This window comes from Pyrus communis, chromosome 9, assembly GCF_963583255.1.
Source record: "Pyrus communis chromosome 9, drPyrComm1.1, whole genome shotgun sequence".
Classification (NCBI taxonomy): Eukaryota; Viridiplantae; Streptophyta; class Magnoliopsida; order Rosales; family Rosaceae; genus Pyrus; species Pyrus communis.
In genome coordinates, this window is record NC_084811.1 from 21406344 (window position 1) to 21430871 (window position 24528).

Here is a 24528-nt window from a genome sequence, read left to right on the forward strand (position 1 = left end):
CAAACTGAAGATGTGTTGGCGGAAAAAGAAAACAAAAATCTCAAGGTTGTTGAGAGGTTTCGCGTAGAGCGAGAGTTTGCGCATGGCAGTTTGTGTGTTGAATTGGAGGGCTTCGAATGATGCACCCCCATCTTATTTATAGCAGCCAACCTTGTCTTGACCGAACTAGAACTATACTTGGGTTATGATTCCTCATCCTAATCTAAACAGATCTCCGCCAATCCTTCCTCTATTAGGACTTTGAACCAACCTCTTTATTCGACTACATTCACTTCTCAAACCTCAGCATCCTCATTCCATTGAGACTCCTTATATTACTAAGATTCGACTCATTCGCTCCTACCCAGATTAATCCTTCTCATACTAGGACTCGGCCAATCTTAACTGAACGGCCCATAATAACTAGAATTCGTGATGATTCTAGAATCATATTGTCGGGGCAAGAACAACTCCTAACTCGGCCCACACTAATATTTTGGACCCAAACAGTTTGCTTTGAAGAAAGCTTGAGATTATGGTGAGATACAATTATTAAAGAATCACTTGAATTTGTATAATCATAGAGATTGATTTTGATGAAGATCCATTTCTTGAAGATCTCGGCTCTATGTATAGTGTAAAAATGCACAAGGAAAAGGATTTGAAATTTGACATATGTCCATACCGGCCAGACCAAACGGCGATTGTCTGATGTCTTAGTTAAAATCGAACCGATCCGTTTTATAATTATTTGTCGAAGTCCGCATACATCGGACCGTGTCCTTCTATGTCCATCTAAACCGGACCGTGCACACCCAAACAGGGGTCCGGTCCAGCAAAAGAAAAGGAAAAAACCCCTAATCATAAAGGAAAGTAGGAAACGGCAAAACCCTCTCTTAAACCCTCTCTTTCTCTCTCTCTAAAATCAAACGTTCCTCTCTCCTCTTCTTCCTCTGCCGCCCACTTTCGCCGCAGTCGCCATGGCTTCCTCAGAGGTATCTCTCTCTCTCTCCTCTCTTTCTCTCTCTAGAATATGTCTGTATACGAATTGTATTCGATTTTTAATCTGTGGGTCGTGGAGTTTTTGCTTTGAGTCGATTGGGAAAGTTTAATTTTTTAGTAAATTTATCTAAAAAATCCGAGCTTTAATTGCAGGTTCCGACGGCGTCCACTGAGGCGATTAAGTTTGCTTTCTTAACTGACGAGGAGGTGCGACAGCACAGCTTTCTGAGGGTTACCGACCCATCTCTCCTTACTCAATTAGGAAACCCCGTGGCCGGTGGGCTATACGATAAGGCACTCGGCCCAATTGATGACAAACCCGGCGAAAGGTACCCCCAATGCCATTCTTTGCATTATTTTCATATTCGTTTTGTTAGCTTCATTGTTTTGATTATACTCTGCAAACATGTAATTCAAATGGGAGTTTGTTTTATCTTGTAGTTTTATTTTTGGCCAAGTATATAAAGAGGGAATGAGGAACGGAGACGGATGAAAGGACGCGGTAGAAGGAATGGGGGGAGAAATGAAGGAGATTATATGAAAATAAAAACTTGAAAGTGAAAACAACATAAAATTGTTTTCAGTTTTTGGTTTTTGGTTTTCATTTTGTGTGTCACTCCATAAGCATTCCTTTAACAATTCTTCCACCGTCATTCATTTACTCTTTTTCATTCCTCATTTATCCCATATACTTTACTGGTGTCACTGTACAAAAATCTAAAAGCTAAAAGCCAAAATAGTTATCAAGCGGGCCTTAAGTAGTTGATTTTTGTTGGTGAAGTTGTCATAGTTAAAAGAGTTCCTGATGTTTTGACTTACAGTTGATTGATTTAGCTCTTCATTTTTTATGCAGTTGCGGAACATGTGGTGAGAAGTCGCGTAATTGCCCGGGTCATTGTGGTCATATTGACCTTGCGTTGCCAGTTTATAATCCCTTGCTGTTCAATACTCTTTTCAAACTTCTACAAAGAACGTGTTTCTTCTGCTACCATTTTCGGACAGACCAAACACATGTAACTGAACTTTGATGAAAATAAATTAGTTTCTTGAGGCTTTAGTCTTTTGTGCCGTTCCGTCATTTTATTGCATTCAGAAGTTTATATTGTGACCATTTCCACCCTAATTTTTACCATTCTCTTCTGCGATGTTTTTGGTTGATTAAGGTTGAGAAAGCTGTTTCCCAATTAAAACTCATAATGGAAGGTGACGTCGTTGGGGCTAAAATGTTAGATTCTGACTCACCTAGTGAATACTTAGACTGCAACGAGGGAGATAGTCACAGTGACAAGCATGCAAAGCAGCAAGGATGGACTTCTCTTCAGTTTACGGAGCTAATGTCTGTTTTTTATAAGGCTTTGCCGAAACAAGGGAAGGACTGCAACAATTGCAAGGCGAAGAATCCCAAAATCATCAAACCTACTTTTGGATGGTTTCAAATGGTATGATCTTCCAAGCTTAGTGCTTGAAGCTGATATAGGAGATATGTAAACTCTGTTAGTATCTGCTTAAATAGTTTTTAAAGGAGAAGCATGGTTGTTTTTTTTATCAACTTTTAAGCTTATGGTGGAAAAGTGGTATATGAATAATTTACTTATAATTTTTGTTTGCGAGTCTTATCTGTCATTTTTCCAAATTTTGATGATTGCCTTTTGAACTTTTCTCAACACACAAAATTGTCAATACTGACGGAGTGGAAAGTGGAACAAAAACTTTGGCTTATAGTAAATTATGCTCTTGGTCTACCCTATTCAACATAAGATAAACTTCTGTCAACTAAGTCTATGCTGATTTGAGGAGACGGATTTGCAAATTTAGGTTTATAGTCTTATTCATAGGCATCAATGTCCTTGGAAATATATCTCTTAGGTTATTGTTCATTTTTTCAGCTGTTTTGTGGTAGGGAAGGGTTTTGGAAGACGTTTGGTATGGTGAATGATATTTGCGTTCTTTTCCTTACTCATTATCTATAATTCTAGTATTTTCCATTACTCCTTTGCCCCCTTATCTCTTAATATAGGTAGAATTTGAACAGCAGGGGATTTCCAGATCTCGGCTTGGGTAGTTTTGGATTAATAATGTATTGCTGAATCTAGTTAGGCTCATCAAACATGTATTCGTGCTTTTAGAGTTTCCTTTTTTCTTTTATTTTCTTGTAATTCACATTTTCAGCTCACTTGGTGTTAGAAAAGATATTTGCCCTTAAGACTCGTCTTCTTTTATAGGGTCTATCCAGGGATACCAAGCCTCAAGTTCGATCTTTGTCAATTTCTTTGTAAAGTGGGCAGTTAAAGCTAATCTAGGTGGCTTGGTTTCAAGCCCTCTAAGAGGATTAGGGTTGGTGTACTTTCTAAACTGAAGATATTTGTAGGTTTGGCAATTCCTTGAAGGTTTCTTAACCAAAATATGATTAGGACGTTTGGTGTCCCTTTAAACTCTAGATTTTTGTATATTTGGCAATCCATTAGAACAATAATACTTATGAGATACTCCAAGCCAGGAAACCACACACCTTCCTCTCCTCATCCATGTTTCATTTGATGCCGATGGTTATAGATGGTTTATTTATTTGGTTTTTTTCTTGCATTGCCTTTTCAGTTCTTAAAATTTTGGTAAGGTTGCTGTGAGGCGTGCAACTCTTTGGACTACTGTTTTGCCTCAAATTTATATTCTTTATTGGTTAATGTTTTTATGGGAGTTGCTGCCGCTATGATGGAGATGTACTGTTTTGTTTGTTTGGATGATGATAATAGTAGAATTGTTCAAGATAAGGTGGAGGAAGTGAGTTTTCTATGGAAAGAGTAGATATTTTGGCGTCTTTATGGGTTCAACACCAGAGTCTTTTGATATTCCCTTTAATTTCACTTATCTTTTGCTGGAGGGATGCAGTTGTAATAATTTCTTATAGTTTTCTAGTATTTATGTTTAACCAGAGATGCATTGATTTCATGTGTTTTTTATTCTATTTGAAAAAAAGTTTGTGTTTCCTATACAAATAAGTCACTAGTATATATCTTAAAATAAAGGGAGAAAGGTACACTTTTACTAGAAATGTCATATCACTAGTATCTTGCCCATTATCGTTACCGCATGTGGCATGGGATTGATAGGGTGACAGTAGAGGGCCCTGATGTCCTAAGTTAAAATTTTCATGTAATAAAAACAAAATGTTAAAAAGAAGAGCAAAAGGTGTGGAAAGAGAAAGGGACCTTTCAGTGTATGAAAGCAATTCTGTCTTTTGACTGTTCACTTGTTCTTGGTTCTTGGGTTCTATTGGTAATTTATGCTCCATTGTCCAGTTGTGTATGCTTTATGGACAAGGCTGTTTAGGGAGACAAGGTTAAGCTGGGGAATCCCTGAATCTTGTGCTCCATTACTTTGGAGAAGCCTATGTCTTTTGGAGAAAGGAAAGGGGGCTTGGTGCTAGGTCAGTGTGATGTACTGAAATTGCTTTGGGTTGCTTGGATGGAGTGAAATAGGAGATTTCTTAAAGGCCTAAGTTGGAAGATGTGGATTTTAATGGGAGTGTATTTTTGGGATTCTTCACAGGCTTCAGTGTCTTTAAATATTAAGGACTGGTGCTATTTATTTATTCTAATAGGGATGCTGTTGTTAATTAGTTTTGTCCTTTTTTTTTTTTTTTTTTTTTTTTTTCTGTTGGGTTCTGTTTTGTTGTTTCTTTAGCTGGGTCTGGGGTGCACACTCCCCCCTCTGTTGTTCGTTCTCTCTCTTTTTAATGAATTTTGACTTTTTATAAAAAAAAAAAAAAGAAAAGAAAAAGAAAACAAGATTGTATTGTTATTATGCTTCTTGTTTATTTTCCTTTGTTTTCTTTTCATCAGTTACAATCACATTTTTATTGGCTTCTTGTGTGGCGTAAAATATAGACTTCTTGATTTGATTATAATGTTCTTCTCTGTCAGGTATTGAGTACTTTTTAGTTATCCTTTGCTATATATATATATATATATATTTTTTTTTTTTTTTTTTTGAGCTAAGATGATATCTACCAAATTACAAATCTATTTATCTCTGTCTTTAAACACATGGACGGGCCTATAATATATATTATAATTTACATGTTTCTCAGCCTTATATTGTATTTATAACTAGCTTTCTCCTTTATGGGTTGGTGATTTAGAGTGGTGCTGAAAATGCGAGAGAAAATGTTATCAGAGGGTGCAACCTGGTGGGACCCTTAACTGGTCAAGATGAAGGGGATGAGAATGAAAATGTTGACAATAATGATATGGAAAAGCACAATGGAGAAGGAAGCAAAGTGCCAAGTGAGTTCCTTAATCAGACAACTTCCTTGTCGGGAGATCTATTACCAAAACAGGTATGTTCCATGCCAGTGTTGGCATGACAATAACATTATGATATGATATATGAGCGAGGTTAACCTATAATTACTATCATTGATCAAAGTCTATGCTATGTGGACATTCAAAATAAAACTTATTTTTATTAGGAAGGAAGAGCTTTACAATCGCTCATTTCTTTCAGGTTCAAGACATCATAAAGCTTTTGTGGGACAATGAAGCTGAGTTCTGCTCTTTTATTGGTGATATCCAATGCCAAGGAATTGGAAGAAAAGCAGGTCACTCTATGTTTTTCTTAGAGACTGTACTTGTGCCACCAATCAAATTTCGTCCTCCATCCAAGGGTGGTGATTCTGTACGTACATTTTACTTTAGGGACTCTCTCTCTTTCTAAACTTATTTGTTTCATTAAAACTATATCCCACATTGGGAAATGGAAGTCTTGCTTAAGAGTTAAAAGATCTTTGGGCCTCTCCAAGCATTGACAATTGCTTTCGAGTTAATCTTTGTGATTGAAAGGTCCTTCGGTAATTGGACAGTAGTCCAGTTGAAGAGGCAGTTTTGTGGGTTTGATTTGATAGACTTACCAATCTTAAGCTCAAAATTGATTTGCTCTTTAGAACAACTTTGCTGAATTTTTTACCTTTATTTTAAGTTGTTTTTTTTCCTTCAACCCTCCTTTGGCTTTCTTGGTTCATGCGCCACGTACTATATTGTCATTGTGCATTTTAAATTTTTATGGAACCTTTTCTTAGGAAAGCATCTTCTTTTCTTTCTAAGTTGAAAATAATAGAATTATGGAACTCCTTTAGAGAAAATATTACTCTTGTTCACACAAAAAAAATAGAGAAAGTAGTACTGCTAGTCTGTAATACAATGATTTATGTCCCACCGCCTTCTCTGAATTCTATCTGTTTGGTCATGTTTTCACATTTTAGGTGATGGAGCATCCTCAAACCGTTTTATTAAGTAAGGTGGTGCAGGCAAATAATTCTTTGCAAGAGTCTGTTGTTACCAAGTCCGACCCCTCAAAGACAATTCGGCAGTGGAGGGATCTTCAAGAGTACATAAATGTGATGTACAATAGCAAAACTGCTACTGGTTAGTGAATGTGTAGTTCAAGTTCTCTGTTAAGCGTTTTAATATTTAGTTCTAGAGTTTCCTATTTCTTTTGTTTATATAATTCATTGCTTTCTGTTTGTTTTATTTTCATGTTCCAACTTATATTTTCATCTTGGGTAAATTACATAATACTACCTCAACTTTGTGTCTCATAATAATCTCATACCTCATCTTTTAAACATTTCAATGTCATACATCAACTTACTAATTCGTTGCAATGTTATACCTCCGTCAATTTTTCTGTTAATGTTATTGTGGCAAGCATGGGGCCCACCCCTCACCCAACTGGATTACAAAATTAATTTAATATTGATAATTAAGAAAATTTAATTATTTAAAAATGTCAAAAATCATAAAATTCAATTGAAAAAATACAATTGTTATTGGTACAGGATTCATCATTTTTCTTTCTTCTTCACCATTTTTCTTTGTTTGGTCGAATTCTTCACCATCTTCTTCTCTGCTTGTTCTGGTACATGGAATGGAGAATGAAATTAGGGATTGGCTTATGGCTCAAATGGATGCTGTATATTAAATAGGAGAGCCATGGATGGGGGATCTACGAGGGTTCAAGGTGGGTCGGTTAACCCCTTAGATTTCCGGAAGACGGCTGGGGAGAGCCATGGATGACCCCTTGGTTTTCTGGGCAGCAGCCATGTGCAAACCCGGTGCTCGACAAAATGCCGCAACCAATGTCGGCAGTACTGCGTGAGGGTTAGAGAACAGATAAAGAGAAAACAGACGCAAAAACTCAAGCCTTTCTGTGTTGTGCGATTCGTCCCTCGGCGACTATTTTAAATCTTCAATTCTTGGGCGTGTTCCATTGTTCATCCGCTTCAATTTCTGGTACTTTCATGTCTGCTCTAGCCTCTAGGGATTTAGGATTTGAAAGATTTTATGGATTTAGAGATTCTGGGTTTATGGATTCAATTTAGGATCAAATTTAAATTTTAGGGACTTAGAGATTCCTCGAGTCCACCGCCTCCCTTAGTCGCGCTTGTAGCCCCATCTCCCTATTTTCCGGTGAGATGATCTGCAGTCACCTATGATATATAAGTCGTCCATGACAACTAGTATTCTGGCGACGAGATGATGTTTGATGGAAGTGAGGATCGAGATTTGGAGTGGATGTGGGGGTTTTTTATTTCTGAAATTTGGGTTAGGGTTCTCGAGAGGTGGAGTTCCAGGTGGTGATCTTCTTGGATGCATCAGACATGGCTTTGTTTCTCTGCAAGTGAGAAACAAAGCTAGCCGGTGTGCTGAGGTTTGGCCATGGCTGCCATTTTTGCAAGTGAGAGCAGCGAGAGAGGGAGGGAGACAAGTGAGAGGAGAGGGAGTGAGGGAGGAAGAGATGTTTTTATTTAATTGTTAAATAAAAAAAAAATTTATTAATAATAATTTGATTTTTTATTTTAGTTGGGAAAGGGGTGGGCACCGCTCCTGTCATGTCATCATTTAACAACTCAATTGACAGAAAATTTAATGGAGGTCTAACATTGCAACGAATTATAAGTTGAGGTATGACATTGTAATGTTTAAAACGTGAGGTATGAAATTGTGGTTCGACCTATAGTTGAGGTAGTTTTGTGTAATTTACCCTTTCATCTTTTGGTGGTGCAACATAGAGTAGAAGTGTAAAAACAGAACCATAGGCAGATACTGGAAAACGGTACGATACGGATAACCAAAAAAAGAAAAATATTTATGGTGTGAAAAGTTCATGACAAAGATTGATTCAATTCCCCATTCATGAGGAACAAATAGAAATAGTGTGAGGAAGGAGTGAAATGAAATCAAAAGAAAAACGAGGAGGAGAAGAGAGAGAAATTTAAGGCATCTTGCTACTAGTATGATAATTTCCATCATACCAAGATGATATTATATATGGATGCTCAGTGTCAAGTGAACGATTGATGTGGCTCAACAAGGCTATGTGTGACCCCTGATTTTCACACTTTTGATACCCTTTGTTCTTGACTTTTTAGAATGCGAGTGTTGATGAATTGAATTATCTGTGGGAAAATTAGGGGTCAAAGATGGGTTATGGTGGATGTTATGAGGTTGTTGAGGATAGTAGTGAGTAGGATTGTTGTTTTAAGTAGGATAACCTCCCTTGAGTTCTTGTTCATTGTGGTGCTCTATTTCATTTTCTTTAATAGCTATTCCCTATTGAACATGAAGGACCTAAGGCAAAAACTAAAGAGCTCATGTATCAGTCAATATATTTTATATTAAGGGCTTGAAATAGTGGGTCCTACTGTTGATATTCTATCTAATGAGTCCAGTCCTTATTAGATTGCTTCTGACATATGAGTCATGACAACCACCAGCCCAAATGGGTAACTGATTAGGCAAGGCCAAAAAGTGATCCAAGCGAATCTCTCCAATGCAGCCAGAAATTATCAAAAGCCAAAGCACTGGTGAGGGCTGCAAATCCCATGTATATCTCACTGACTTTGCCTTTTGGCATTCGTACCAATGGAAATGGGACCCACCACCTGTTATGTAGGACAATTGAAAATGACCACTTGGTTTACAAGATGATAGAAAGTTCCTTTTTTACACTATATTGGATTAATTAGTTCATGATCTTTCAAATTATTCCCTGTCTGTAGCAGTTAAGTAGTGACCTTTTGAACTTCTATTTAGGTAAAGGTCAAAAAGATGCGGATCCTGGAATATGTCAGTTGCTTGAGAAGAAGGAAGGCCTGTTCCGGCAGAAAATGATGGGCAAACGGGTTAATTATGCATGTCGGTCTGTCATATCCCCAGATCCCTATTTAGCTGTTAATGAGATTGGAATTCCTCCGTATTTTGCAACTAGATTAACATATCCTGAGGTAAGGTTTACTGTTGGCTTTGTGGCTTCGGATGAGCATCAATGTTTTCTTCTTAAATTGATGTTGAAATTACTGCAGAGAGTTACTCCGTGGAATGTTGACAAGTTGAGGAATGCAATTGTCAACGGTCCTGAAATCCATCCTGGAGCTACACAGTATGTTGATAAGTCCTCTGTGAAGATGTTGAGACAAAACCGGAGAGAACGCATTTCAACAGCAAGAAAATTACCTTCTTCAAAAGGGCTTGCTACACAACACGGAAAAGGATCTGATAATAGCTATGAAAACAAAGTTGTTTTTCGTCACTTGCGAGATGGGGACATTGTGCTTGTCAATCGACAGGTATTGCTTCATTGACTTTCGTATGTATAATGTCCTTTGCATATATTTGTGATGAGGAGTTTTATATCCAGGCTGATTATGAGCATTATGGTATGAAGCAGTTGGTATTGTGCTACCATATTAGTGGATAAATTGCTTACATTGTTTGTCTTCCTTTATAAAGGAAAGAAATTTTGTATTTGCCCAAAAGAGCATTATCTAATAGTTAAATGTTTGTTCATTTTCATTAAGTGGTCACATTGGGGCTTTATGTATAAATGTTTGTCTTCCTTCACTGAAGGTAAACGCTTATGGTGCTAGGCTTTATACGAAAATAATGAGATTCTAGTTGGCATTAAATAAATAATTAAGGTATTATATTAGATAATATATTGCACCTATTTATAAGATAAATTCTACAATTGTACAATGCAACATGCACGGTGAATAGTTATATAGATTCAAATATTTGTATGTATTCATAGATTAAACATAACAAATTGATGTGGTATAGACTATAGTTTCTTAACTTTTACATCAAAAGTTTGTTAGGTTAACTTTTCTTTTCTTCTAAAATATATGTTTATGTAATGTAAATTCTGGATTATAATTTGATTAATCATTAGTTTTGTGGTTGAGTGCTTGGTTTCTGTTTCATATTGCAGCCTACACTTCACAAACCCAGTATAATGGCGCATGTAGTTCGTGTATTGAAGGGGGAGAAAACAATTCGTATGCACTATGCAAATTGCAGGTTGATATTTCAAACACATGCATCCATATAATAGTTGTTTACATATTCACCACCTGAAATTTGTTTTTGGCGTCTATAATCTATTGGCAAGTTTTGATTTAATGTTGTGGTTTCAGTACGTACAATGCTGATTTTGATGGTGATGAAATGAATGTTCATTTTCCACAAGATGAAATTTCTCGAGCAGAAGCTTACAATATCGTAAATGCAAATAACCAATATGTAAAGCCTACCAGCGGTGATCCAATTAGAGCCTTGATTCAGGTATTGAAAAACTATTGTGGTAATTGATATGCAACTTTAAGAAAATATTTAAGTACTTGTATCTTGAGCAGTTGCACCAACGCATCTTTAAATATTTGTTTATGGTTTATTCTTTTGAAAATTTCAGGACCATGTCATAAGTGCTGTCCTCCTTACAAAGAAGGATACCTTTTTGCGCTGGGAGGAATTTAATCAGCTTCTTTATAGTTCATGTGTTTCAGCCCGTCGGTCAGATGCTTTGTCTGGAAAACCAGATCAAAAGGTTTTCATGTGTAACATTGAAGGCACAATGCAGCCCCTTCTTCCTGCTATTTGGAAACCAGAGCGTCTTTGGACTGGAAAACAGGTTATTTTAAATTTACTCAGCAAATTTGTAGCAGAAAAGTCAAAATGTGACTTCCACTGAAATCTGAATTTTAGATTTTTGAATGCAAAACTTTTTGTGATGTCCTTGGGTTGTTAAATGTATACCTGTCTTCTCCTTTTTCTTTCATTTATTGTATGTTAATAGTACTGTTGTGATGTTCCTGGACTTTGGTATTAAAACTCAATCTCTCTTCTTTCCAGGTCATCACTGCCTTGCTAAATCATATTACTAGGGGTTCTCCGCCAGTTACTGTAGAAAAGGATGCAAAAATCCCACGTGGTTTTTTTAACTGTAATCTTGAAGAAGAGAAATTTGATGAAGAGGAACTACAGAAAAAGAAGAAACGAAGCAAAGGAAAACAAGCTGATGAATGTGGATCACAGAATGAGAAGAAACCAGACAAAAAAGTAGATAACGATAAATCAAAGGACACAGGGGTTGTAGATGAGAACAGTTTATTAATCTATAAAAACAATTTGGTGCGCGGTGTGATTGACAAGGCTCAGTTTGGTGATTATGGTTTGGTCCATACAGTGCAGGAGCTCTATGGCTCAGATGCTGCAGGAATATTGCTTTCTGTATTGAGTCGTTTGTTTACTGTTTATTTGCAGGTTAGTTGGGTTCAATATTTGTTTTGCTGTTATGTGGTTAATTTTATTTCCTGTTTACCCTTAATTTATTTTCTCTAGCAAGTAGCAACTATATAAGCTTGCATTATGTTCTGTATGGTTCAGATGCATGGGTTCACATGTGGTGTTGATGATCTTCTGGTAATGCCGAGCAAAGACACAAAAATGAAGGAACAACTTGAAAGTTGTGAAGAGATTGGTGAAAAAGTTTTCCGTGATTTTATCGAAGTCGAAGATGATAAAAGAAAAGGTATGCCATTGCTCTGTAGCAAACATTTCTCTGTCAAAAACATATATAGGTTGATGATTGTGAGGTCGTTGTACAATGTGAGAGATCTAGGCTCACTTGACAAATGCTTCCATTCTCTGCCTTCTCAGAATGTTCGGATATTTTTCATTCCTCCAAGTTCGTCACTTTTCTAATCCGATTTTACCTTTAACGGTCAACATGGTAGAAGGTTTCTTGTTGAGCTCATGCACGCATAGAACATGTCTTTCCTGAAAATAACAACCATTTCTGGAATTCTTTAGGTATCGTAATTTCTTTGACACCGAAGTCCAAGCTATCTCATTCTTAAAACAGAATCAGCCAAACTGAGCCAGCTTACCCATCTCTATAGCCCCATAGTCAAGACTAAGCCCATATTCGAACTGCAGATACATATGTTATTGTTGTACCTAATATATATAGTATCTTCGCTTTCAGCTTCAGTTAAAACATGGGAGATCGGAGTATTTAATCTGATTTTTCTTATGAAAAATGGTAGCGGTACTAATAGTTACTAGGGTAGCTTCAATTCAAATAATTTAAAATGCCATTCAAAATCAAATTATCGTCTATTCAGACGAGCATTTCAATCTGAAGAAAAACTTTGTTGAAATGAAGATCTATAATTTCTGATCAGTCTTTCTTTTTAAGTTTTTGCACCTTGTGTTTTCCCCCACTATTCTCATTTCATTTGTTTTAACGGATGCATGATATCTTGATGAAATTTGCAGATCTAGTGGCACTGCAATTGAACATTGAAAAATTTATACGGAGTAATGGAGAATCTGCCTTGGCAGCCTTGGATAGGAGAATGATTAGTCAGCTTAATAACAAGACCTCCAACTCTGACGTCTTCAAACAATTATTGTTGAAAGGGTTATCAAAACCGTCCGTTAAGAATTGTATCTATCTTATGACCACATCTGGGGCTAAAGGTAGTGTGGTAAGTTTCTAGTGCTAACTGCATACTTTATTCTTTTTATGAGTAACATGCAGCATGATAGTGCAGTATTAGAATACTAAAGAGTAAGTTATGTTTTTTGACATTACTATAATTAGGTGTATATAGGTGGCATGACAGAATGCACCAAGACATTTATTTGATAAACGTACCTTAACGATTTTTCAAGTTACTAGTATGAAAATGCAAGGGATGTATTCCATGTCATAGGTAATCAATATCTTAATATATCTTTTAATTATTGAGTCGCGTTCATAAAAACTATTTAACCATTTAAGGATGATATATAGACAGTCCTGCTCTCCTAAGGTCCTCATTTTGAGGACTTGTGAGGACTACATGCATATTAGGCACAAGATTATATCAGTTTACATCCAAATGCTTAAAATATTTGACAACTTAATCAAAACCAACGTAAAATCCACGAACCATAAGAAAGCTCATTTTCTTGTTTTGCTTTATTAAGTTGTCAAAATTTTTAAGCCTTTGGATCTAAACTAATACAGTCGTGTGGCTAATATGCATTTGGTCCTCACAGGTCCTCAAAATCAAGACCTTAGGAGAGCAGGACTCAATATATTGAACTTTAAATTGCTTTTCTCACTTGAAAATTTAAATGTTTTTCTCCCTCCTTACAAGATGTGCTTCCTGATAAGAAATAAGTATCACCTGGTAAAGTAGATAACGTTTGTAGCTTGTGTATAATAAATGCATATATGCATTAGTTCCAAGTGATTTTTTTCCACGTTTCCTTTTTTTCCTGTATATATCCTGATCATAAGTTAATGGTTTTTATTATTGTTTCTATAAAATATTAAATAATATTTTATTTTCAACATCATGTGCAAAGCAATGTAAAATGTTAATAATATGCTAGATATATATGATAGCTATGAAGCATGAATAAAGAAAGGTATGGTGTACTCAATATTGATAAGACGATAATTCACATGGGTATGCATTGGACACTACAAATGCGTATCTGATTGACTTTTTGGAAAGTTTGACCTGGATTCTTACTTGATTTGCATAGGATACGGAAGGGGTTATTCTGTAAAAATTTTTACGAAAAAGGATTCAGCTCAGGGTGCTTTTAAAGAATTTTTTGAATTTTTTTTCTTTGTTAAATGAGGTTTGGGTGGTTTTAAAACGTCAAGGATTAACTTGAAGGCAAACAAAAAATGATTAAGAGAAAAGGAAAAAAGAAAGAATATATTCTATATATAAATAAAATATTGTATTTTGTATGATATAAATATATATTTTTATATTATTATTGCTTTGATCCTTGCGGTACTCATATCTTAGTTTTTGGATAGTAGTAGTTCCCTGTTGCTTCGTATTATGTAAGCCATCTCTGAGCAACATTGTTGAACTGCCTAACGTGTACTCATTACCATCTATAAGCTATTAGTTGTAATTCTTTTGGTAGAATTATTCGAGAAACTTTATAAAGAAATTTTGCACCTATGCATTTAATGCTTTTACCTTCTTGATTAGGCCAACCTCCAACAAATAACTTCGTATTTGGGTCAGCAAGAGCTAGAAGGCAAACGGGTGCCTCAAATGGTTTCTGGAAAGACCTTACCGTGCTTTCACCCATGGGATTGGTCATCTCGATCTGGAGGCTTTATTATTGATCGTTTTCTTACTGGTCTTCGGCCTCAGGAGTATTATTTTCATTGCATGGCTGGTCGTGAAGGGTAATTTAGATCTCTTTTCTCAACCCTTTTCTAGGTTATCTTTTGGAGAAATGATCATCCTTTCTGTTCATTTCCCTTTTACCTTTGTCGTACAAAAATATAAGATGCTGTTTCTTTGTTAATGGAAGTTAAAAGCTTTATGACACAGCATTCTTACCTGACGTGCAGTTGTCTTGAGTTGTGACCGAATAGAAAGGTTTAAACTCTGGTTTTTGGTCATAGATGAGATCAAGCAGACGGATAATAATTTATTGAGTTATGACTGATAAACTCAATCTCTTTTCCCTTGGGGAAGTGGAAGAAAAGAAGGAAGCAACTATTGATTCCCCGTTTTTAAACTTTTCCTTCAGCCACTTGGTGCACGTATAATTTGATTTCTTTAAAAAAAGAAAATTGGGGATAATTATTTTGAGAATCTTAGTATCAAATTTTTTGTAGTCCAGACTGTCCATCAGGAGAAATTCAAACTCGTTTTGATGCCATTGACTGGTAAATGGAAGCAATGTGACGTTATTGCAAATCTTTATTGAAAATATTCTCTTACAAACGAGACCTTTTCACTTGTATTGTTGAATTAGTTCATCCTCCATAATAGGATCACTTTGACTTATGCATGCATGGGGTGTTTCTGCGCAGTTGTGTGCAGTATATCAGGTAGGATGAGGTAGCATCTGTAGAAAACATAGGTAGGTCAGTACCGCCTCTTGCTTGAGGTTTAGGAGTACATTAGGTGGAAAGCAATTTTTTTCCCCTTTTCTACTTGGCAATCAATTAAAACTTAAGGTGTACCGTGTCCTTAGTAACCATTTGAATGATTATTCTTTTCCCTTTTTTAACTACGATGTTTATACTGCTAGGTTGGTTGATACGGCTGTCAAAACATCTCGTAGTGGGTACCTGCAAAGGTGCCTAATAAAAAATCTTGAGTGCCTAAAAGTTTGTTATGACCATACCGTCCGTGATGCTGACGGTTCCATTGTTCAATTTTATTATGGAGAAGATGGTGTTGATGTCCATTTGACAAGCTTCCTACAAAAATTTGACTCCCTGGCAGCTGTAAGAATTTGGTTCAATTATTTATTCAGCCGTAAATTCAATTATGCATATGCTTCCGTACAGACTGTTTTTCAATTATTTATTTGCTATCTATTGACTATTTTTTTTCTCAGAATAAAGAAATGTTCCAGAACAAATTCCATCGACAAATCGACAAATCCGATCCTTACATTGCTGAGCTGCCTTCAGCTCTCAAGTATAAAGCAGAGAAGTTCGTGCTTGATTTGTCCTTGAAGGAGGAAAGTCATAACTTATTCAGCCAAGTGGATTTCTTGAAGTTAATGGAGCATAAATACCTCTCTAGTCTTGCTCAACCTGGAGAACCAGTTGGTGTTCTTGCTGCTCAGTCAGTAGGAGAACCGTCAACTCAGATGACGTAAGTTTTCTTCCATGTCATTTTGAATTCTGCTCATTGGTTCGGGGTTTATTATTCAAATGGCTACATAGTTTTGCTGTTCTGTTTCTAGAGTGAATGTTACTTACTCTATTTCCCCCTGAAACCCATTGTGATGCCCCTAAAAGTCACTTTGGCTCACTTCACCCCTTGAGCTCACATATTGCTTAAAACAATGCTGTTTGGAGCCTATTGGTAGGAGCTGCTTTTACATTAGCTAGGTTTCTGTTTCGACTTTTTATTTTGTCTGTTGATGTGCCAATCACTTCCTCTATAATCCTATTTTTCTCAGCAATAATCCTTTATTTCAGAAAAGAAGACCAAATGTAAAAGTTTATCTGGTTTTTAGCCTTATGATACAATGAAATTAGTCTAGTTATGTGCTTTATTTTTGAACCATGATTTTTTTGTTAATGTTGATATGTATCCTTTGCTTATTGTTTTCAGACTGAATACTTTCCATCTTGCTGGAAGAGGTGAAATGAATGTGACACTTGGAATCCCTCGTCTTCAAGAAATCTTGATGACTGCTGCAAATGAGATTAAGACTCCGGTCATGACATGTCCATTGCGAAAAGGGAGATCAAAGTGAGTCCTTAATTGGTTTTGGTGCACCACTTTTGCCTTTATTTTTATTTTATTTTTATAGTTTATTGTTATTGATAACTGAACATAGTGTACATTGATGTATTTTCTTGTACATCTTGAAGTAATATTTTCCAAAATTACGGATTACAACAAGAACAACAACAAAGTTTTATCCCACTAAGTGGGGTCGGCTGTGTGAATCCTACAACGCCAAGTCTTCCGTTAGCTCCAAGTACTCCAATTTTTTTCTTGAAGTGTCTTCCAAGTCTTCCTAGGTCTTCCTTTACCCCTTTTTCCCAAAGCCCGTCTCATAATCACATTTTCTTATTGGAACATATGTAGGTCTTCGTTTAACATGTCCAAACGGGCCAAACCACCTTAACCGATTTTCTCTCATCTTATCTTCAATTGATGCCACTCCTACTTTACATTGGATATCCTCGTTCTTAATCCTGTCCTTTCTCATGTACCCACTCATCCGACGAAGCATCGTCTCTGCTACACTCATCTTTGGCATGTGTTGATGCTTGACTCCCCAACATTCCATGCGGTAAACCATTGCTGGTTGCCACCCTATAGAATTTTCCCTTGAGCTTTGGTGGCATACGATGGTCTTCCAACATTACAGACTGATTCTTATAAATTTCAAAGGGAGTGCCACAAGCTATGTAAAAATCTTATTTTCACCAAAAGCTCCAAGTCATAGTTAAAGTGAGGATAGTTTATGGGAAGGCTTCATTTTGTCTCAACTCCAATGCAACTTTTATTGCAAAGCTATCGTTGGTGATACATAGTTATACTCATACATGCCAAACCTACTTTATTTTGTTTGAGTTGAATATTAAATATGCATCTCATCTGTTGTTAGTAGTTCTATAAAAGTTGCTTGCACTTGAAAAACTCAAATTAACCTTTTACTTTATAGACAATGGACCATTGGAAGAGGGTTTCTGGGATAAAAATATAAGAAGGTAGTTGTCCTTGCAGGGAAAAGGATTGCCTCATCTATATGATTAAGGAGGTGCCTGAAAATGGTGTTCATTGATGGTAGAAAGAAAAACCTTGTACATTTGTTCTCAGTAGCAGAGCTTACGTATTTCTCAGTGTTTACTGTCACTAAACCCTGCTGAGATTGCGTTATCCAAGTGTTGAACTTTAATGATTTTCATGTCCTCTTGTTTTTTGTCACTTGGAAACGTTTATAGACAGTACAGTCACCATGTGTTGTATCTATTGACTTTGAACCACTCTGTTCTTATGTGCAGGGAGGAAGCTCAGCATCTAGCTAATAAGTTGAAGAAGATCACTGTGGCAGACATAATAGAGAGTATGGAAGTTACGTTGTTGCCATTTGTCCTTCAGGGTCTTGAAACTTGCCGTATTTATAAACTTCAAATGAAACTCCACATACCTGAACATCTTCAAAACATCGTTCAAGATATATCAGAAGATTGGGAGGAAATCCTAGAGGTTATGTTTGTTAGGGCGTTGGAAGATGCCATACAAAGTCATGTGCTCTTGCTTTCCAAAATTAGTGGTATAAAAAATGTCACTGATGCACCACAAAAGGCATCAAATGAGACGGATGAAAATATTTCTAAAAGCGGACATCAACATCAGGAAGAAGACGATGACAATGATGGTGCAGACGATGGTGAAGGGGCCGAGGATTTTGGTATGGATGCACAAAAGCGAAAGCTTCAAGCTTTTGATGAGATGGATTATGAAGATGGATGTGAAGATGAAGTGAGAGATGGAGATCTGACAGATGGAGATGAAGTCGAAAATGATGTGGATAATGATGAGGAGAATGATGTTGAAACTGGTAAGGATGGTACAATTGAGGTTGTAGATGCTACTGATGAAATGCCTGCAAGTCCTTTAGAAGAGGCTGGAGACCTGCCTAAGCCCAAGTCAAAGGAGAAAAAGAACAAATCAGGAGCCACAATTAAAAAGAAAAAGATCAGAGCTCAGTTAGTAAGAAAAGACACCGACAGGTCAATATTTGTGTCAGCGAAGGGGTTCCACTTTGAGGTCCATTTTAAATTTACCGATGAACCTCATATTTTGCTGGCTCAGGTACGTTCAGTTTTACTCTTCCACTTATTTTCATTAGAAAACTTGCGTACATAACACCCACAGCCGTCACCCCTTATTGCCATTAGCTAACGTTGGATTGTTCCATCAACATAAACATTGCCCTAATAAAGTTATAGAAATGTTGAAAGAGCACGTACAAAAATGTCGTAAACTTATGAGTATAATTATTAGATATGCCGTTTGGCGTCCCTATTTATTTTGTTGTTATACCTTCACTTTCAGCCGTGTTGAAACTGTTTGAATTTGTTATTTAGATTGCTCAGCAGACAGCCCAGAAGGTTTCTATGCAAAGATCTGGCAGTGTTGATGACTGTAAACAAATAACTTGTGACGAAAATCAAGTCCTCTTATACGGAAAGGATCCTGAGAATAAACAAAGTTATTCATCCAAGGAAAAAAAGGAGATGGCAGCTCTGCAGACTACTGGAGTGGATTTCCGTACATTTTGGAAATTGCAAGATGTTCTTGATGTCAGGTATTTATATTCCAACAACATACATGCTATGCTGAACACTTACGGAGTTGAAGCCGCCAGGGAAACTATCATCAGAGAAATTATGAACGTTTTTAAGTCTTACGGGATATCAGTCAACATTAGGCACCTTACGCTTATAGCTGACTACATGACTCACTCGGGTGGTTATCGACCAATGAATAGATTTGGAGGCATAGCAGAGTCGATATCTCCGTTTAATAAAATGTCTTTTGAGACAGCTTCTAAGTTCATTGTCGAAGCAGCATATCACGGGCAGACGGATGATTTGGAAACGCCATCCTCGAGGATCTGTCTTGGATTGCCAGTCAAGGTAGGCACTGGATGTTTTGATTTGATGCAGAAGATAGAGGTTTAGCGTACAGAGATCTGAGCTTGTTTCATATGAACACAATTTTGGTCGGTGCGCCTATCTTGGCATGTCATTACAGGGCTCTTTTGTTGTCTTATGTATTGTTTTTTCTCCAGAACGTAGTCTGATATCTGTTTTTAGTGGACACAACAATCTTGGTGTTGTAGTTTTACTTTGGTTTCAATTTTGTCCTTGTAGTTTCAATTGTTTCGAACGAATCTCAACTTCTGTACTTAGTTCCGAATTAGAATTTTCACTCAATTTTCTAAAAACCGCGGGTTGGAGTGTGAATAACAGCCCCTTTTAAAACTCATTAAAATTTTGGTAATTAGCTAAAATTATTCTCTTTTGACATTTGAACATATCGTTCATATCGACGATACAATGATGATATAATGAGAACATGCTAAAAATGAATCATTTGAACAATCAAATGTCAAAATTCAATCCCTTCAGCCAAAAACCCTAAAAAAAAAATTTGACATCACAACTTTTGAAAATTCAAAATTTTAATTTTAAATTCGTTTGACAATCAAGTTAGCTTTTCACTTACATGAACGTTTGACTGATATCTCGTAGGCTGTCTTTTACATGAAATTCTTGTGTTGTCAACATAGCATCCATAAATCCACTTGGTACTAAATATTTCGTCCGCATAAGCAAAGAAACAGGCAGAACAGAGGACCAGAGATTGTTTATGTTTACTACGGTGAATGGATGTCGATGAATCGATGACACGGGAATAAGTTTCAATATAACAAAGTGTCGAAGAATTCCAAAGAAAGTTGTTTACATCATTATTTTCAGCTACAATAGTAATACACATAATGCACATTAGGCGGGAAATAACTGCATGAAAGAAGATAATGTAGCACCACATCGCTTTTATGCGACTCCAAATTCCATTATAAACCATAAAGAAATTGGGTGTAGCCGTCAACGCGTGCATGCTCCGGGCATACATGCATGTAGATGAGCCGAGGACGGCTGAGGTTCAAGATGCAGAAGGTTCGGCTCCATCATGGAGTGCACAACAAATGGTTGCTTTGTGATGCCCTTGATACACCCTGATATCTTCGCCGGTGGACATGGACCAAAGCCTTGCTGTTGCATCAGAGGAAGCTACATGGATGGATGATAGATTATTCAGTCGTGGTATTAGTTTCAATAGTTTTCGTAATGTAATTGTCGCCTTTTTGCTTTTCAAGAAAGGAGAACGGAAACAATGAATGTAAATGTTAATTTATCACGCAAGTTATGTGTTGAAAAAACGACTTTGATAGTTTTTATTGACAGCAAAAAGATGGATGCTGCCAAATCGGAGTTTGAAAAATGACATGTATAAACTAAACTTTAGAACTTTAGTCAAAATCCTTAATTAGAAGCAGATTCCTCACTACATGGTGCATCAAAAGAGAGGCACGTTCATAATTTTCATGTATTATGAAATGAAACTAATACCTGTTATAAGATAGGCACCGTCTACTGAGAAAACACAGTCCCACACCCATCGTTGATGTCCTAGAATGTAAAGAAACAGTAAAAGATCAATTTATAATATGGCTATTTTTCAGTAACCATCGGGTTTATAGAGTAATTTGCAGACTGAAATCAGCACCTTTGAAGAATGTTACAGAAACATACCTACTAAAGTTTTCTCTAATGTGAAACCATCGACATTCCATATCTTGACAGTGTGGTCCGAAGAGGCAGTCGCCAAGTATCTAAAAGTACAAAGCTTATAAAGATTATGCCAACAACTCACAACAGCAAGAATAGCAGCTAGGAACAGAAGACAAAATAAAAAAGTAGATATCATGTGAACCGAAACAGAAGTATACAGTAAAAGAAAAAGGTTTATTTGCCTCAATCAGGTAGGAACAGAAGACAAAGAAAGAGCAGATATTATTTGAACCCGAAAAGATCAGGAAAAAAAAGCAGGTCAATATCCTTCAATAATCAAACCTGTGGGGTTCGCAGAATTCAGGTGAAAGAAGACATTTAAGAATGTAACTTCCCTTGTGTGCTTGCAGTTTATGAAGTGGCGCAAACTCGGTCATTGTCTGGAAGAAAAAGTACTTGACGTCAAAATGAATTAACCATGATAAGAAGATAACGTTAGATAATGGATCAAGTGGATGAGAGTATTACCTGGGTTCCCCGCAGCAAGCGCCAAACGTAGCATGTCCCATGATTATTTGCTGCAACAACCAAGCTCCCATCCCACATAACTGTTAATGACCTTACAGCCGTATCCACCTCTGGAACCTAGGTTAAGTCCAAAAATCAATGTTAAATTTATCATGTACAACTTTAAGATGCTACAGATAAAACAAGTAAGCTTCATATGAAAAATATAAAATATCAAGAGTAATAAACTCTCCTAGCACCACAAATTCACATTCTAATCCTTGGTAAGTACCATCCAAAAATCTATTTCCACCAACCATCTACTCCTGCATACAGGACACCACTACGTTTTTATTTATTTATTTTTATTCCCTTATATTTTTTCAAATTTATTTGTTATTATGTAAACAATTGCACGAGTCTAATGATTTCGCACATTTAGATCTTCCTTTCACCTAATGACATACCAAAGCTTTGGAATATTGGTTTCCGGAAAAAACACTCACTAAAGGACCTCTTGAAGTTAGTACAATCTGAAAACAGGGAGGACCTCTTTCTAGCTTAGCAATTTGAATAGTAGAAGATGAATAGGGATACAAAAGTGCAGCAAAATGAAGCATACCAATTCACAGCTGCATGAATTTGCTGTCAAGTCCCAAACACGAATATTGCCATTTTGGTCCCCAGATATTAGTTCAGTCTGTAAAAACGAATATAAAAAATGTTAACATCTTTGATAAACAATCAAAACCGTTACAGACTGCAAGGTGTTCCTCTTCTTTATTTCATTTTCTTTCTTAATATTTTCAGAAGTTATGAAAACAGTAAACCAGATAGCGAATTAGCAACATTTATTTATTCTATGGTGGAAAGGAAGAGACAATGCTTGACCTGATTCGGGTGAAGCACAACAGTGTTAACAGCTGCACGACTTTCATATTCCCTTTGACAACCTGGGGCTCTGTAATTAAGTCAACATATAAGTCTAAATTATATAAAATACAAGAACAAAACTTAATGAGATACAGATTAAAACAAACACACACGTATGCATATATATATGTGTGTGTGTGTGTATTATATTTATATATCTGTTGGCAGCGATTACCTCAAATCCCAAATTTTTACAGTACCATCCTCAGAACCTGAATACATCCAGTTCCCATCACATTGAAACCCTACTGCCATTACATTATTACTATGTGACTCATAGCTCATCACCTACACAGTCATACAAGGAGGAGGCTCATAAGTTGATAGAAGAAGTAATATAAAGCATCCAAGATTTTCCACTCCCACCCCCCTCCTTAATATGATGCAAACAAAAGCAAGACTAACGCGTGAGAAAGACGAACCGGTTGAGGGTTATTTGTATTAACATCAAATAATCGAATGTGAGGATTTCCGGCTGCAGCCAGGAAGCGTTTATCTGGAGTAATCTCAAGCCTATTAACTTGCTATGCTCATGAAAAAAAAAATAGAAAGTCAGATCCAGCATAAATAAATCAAATAAGAACAAGAAAGTAAATCCATCAGAAATTTCACAATCATTTCGGAGAACACAACCAATGGACTACGAACTGGAGGAAACTCAATGACATACAACAAACGAAACCATTCTGTTCCACAAAACTCAATCCAACTAATTCTGCTTAATTCAGTCGGATTCAAAGCAAAATCAACATTTTACCAAAACCCAGAATCCATAATTCATAGCACAAAATCATACACACACAATGATCATTTCTTTCTTCAATCAAAACAATTAAAGTAGGAAGTGAGGAACAAACCGAATCAGGGCACTGGATGGTACGGTAGCAGCGGCCACTTTTGGCCTCCCAAAACCGAATAGTGTGATCATAGCTAGCCGTTGCAAGGATCACCGATGGTTGCTGGCTCATCTTAACATCCTCCTAATTATTGTTCGAACAACTAATTTAGCAAGCATAATCACATCAACAATAACAAGAAATTGAAATTTTTATATGCCAACTTTTTAATTCAAAGTTCAAAAAAAGAAATTCAGAAAAACCAAGTTTGAAATTGTAATACCTATTCATCAAATTAAACAGAAAAAGACATTAAATTTAGGTTGGTAATGATGGCAAATTGATGGGCATAGTGAAATTGGGGATTAGGGTTTTGAGGGGTTTTTGGAAAGGAGAGAGCTCCATGGAAAGCAGAAAGCACAGACCTGAGTTGACATCTTCTGGGCCTCGTCACAGAAATGAATTCCTCATGGGCTTTTTCTGCGTCTCTAATTCTCTTTTGGTACTCTTTTACCTTTGTTTCCTTTCTTTATTGGGAATTTGGCTAAAATCACAACTTTTTTAATAAATAGCCCCTTTTTGTAAAACCAAAGTTGATACGGCCACAAATATCAATTATTAAACTCCAGGGCAAAGAAGCCCTTTATGTAAATAACCACCATGTATTTGTCTGCAATTCATTAAACTCCAGGGCTTCTCTTTGCAAATACTCAATAGTTGTGGCTTATATTATAAGAAAAACTAATGAAAATGGCTTGAAAATTTTGAGTTTTAACGATAAGAACAAAATAAAGGGTAAAGTGAATAGTACCAGGATTGACTTTTTAATGTAAAAATGTGGTTTTTCGTTAAAGTGAACAGTACCGTGAGCTTTTAGTTAAAGCTCCCTGTACTTTTTGTAACTACTTAATTAAAATTCTAAAAATAACGAAATTAAAATAAGAATTAAAAATCGCGTAATTATAAAATTTTGGTGTATTTGGGATGGTTATTTAAACGAAGGGCTTCTTTACAAATACTCAATAGTAATGGGTTACATTATATTGGAGTGTATGAAAGGGCTATTTTAGAATTGAGTATGTTTATACAAATTCCCTTTATATGGAATTATTATTTT

The 24528-nt window shown here is 36.3% G+C and overlaps 2 protein-coding genes across 3 annotated transcripts; one reads left to right on the forward strand and one right to left on the reverse strand.

The window, feature by feature from the left end:
• Positions 1 to 845: 845 nt before the first annotated feature.
• LOC137744948 (DNA-directed RNA polymerase I subunit 1) lies at positions 846 to 19684 on the forward strand. The gene is made up of 21 exons (XM_068484771.1): positions 846 to 974; positions 1135 to 1310; positions 1835 to 1994; positions 2145 to 2420; positions 5120 to 5317; positions 5485 to 5655; positions 6239 to 6401; positions 9072 to 9262; positions 9341 to 9604; positions 10249 to 10337; positions 10454 to 10601; positions 10729 to 10947; positions 11169 to 11579; positions 11703 to 11847; positions 12597 to 12808; positions 14327 to 14529; positions 15387 to 15585; positions 15699 to 15961; positions 16427 to 16567; positions 17833 to 18646; positions 18922 to 19684. Exons 1-21 carry the CDS (start codon positions 960 to 962, stop codon positions 19516 to 19518), a joined length of 5055 nt encoding a protein of 1684 aa, XP_068340872.1. The 5' UTR covers positions 846 to 959; the 3' UTR covers positions 19519 to 19684.
• Positions 19685 to 20236: 552 nt separating this feature from the next.
• Positions 20237 to 23973, reverse strand: LOC137745093 (target of rapamycin complex subunit LST8-like). 2 transcript variants are annotated; one of them, XM_068484967.1, is made up of 11 exons: positions 23837 to 23973; positions 23433 to 23555; positions 22998 to 23099; positions 22751 to 22863; positions 22534 to 22603; positions 22265 to 22342; positions 21664 to 21780; positions 21478 to 21575; positions 21157 to 21236; positions 20974 to 21033; positions 20237 to 20634 (listed from the first exon to the last, which is right to left on the reverse strand). In XM_068484967.1, exons 1-11 carry the CDS (start codon positions 23846 to 23848, stop codon positions 20507 to 20509), a joined length of 981 nt encoding a protein of 326 aa, XP_068341068.1. In that variant the 5' UTR covers positions 23849 to 23973; the 3' UTR covers positions 20237 to 20506. The 2 variants fall into 2 exon arrangements, with proteins under 2 accessions (XP_068341068.1, XP_068341069.1); XM_068484968.1 differs by lacking the exon at positions 23837 to 23973 and adding an exon at positions 23695 to 23830.
• Between the last annotated feature and the right edge of the window lie 555 nt (positions 23974 to 24528).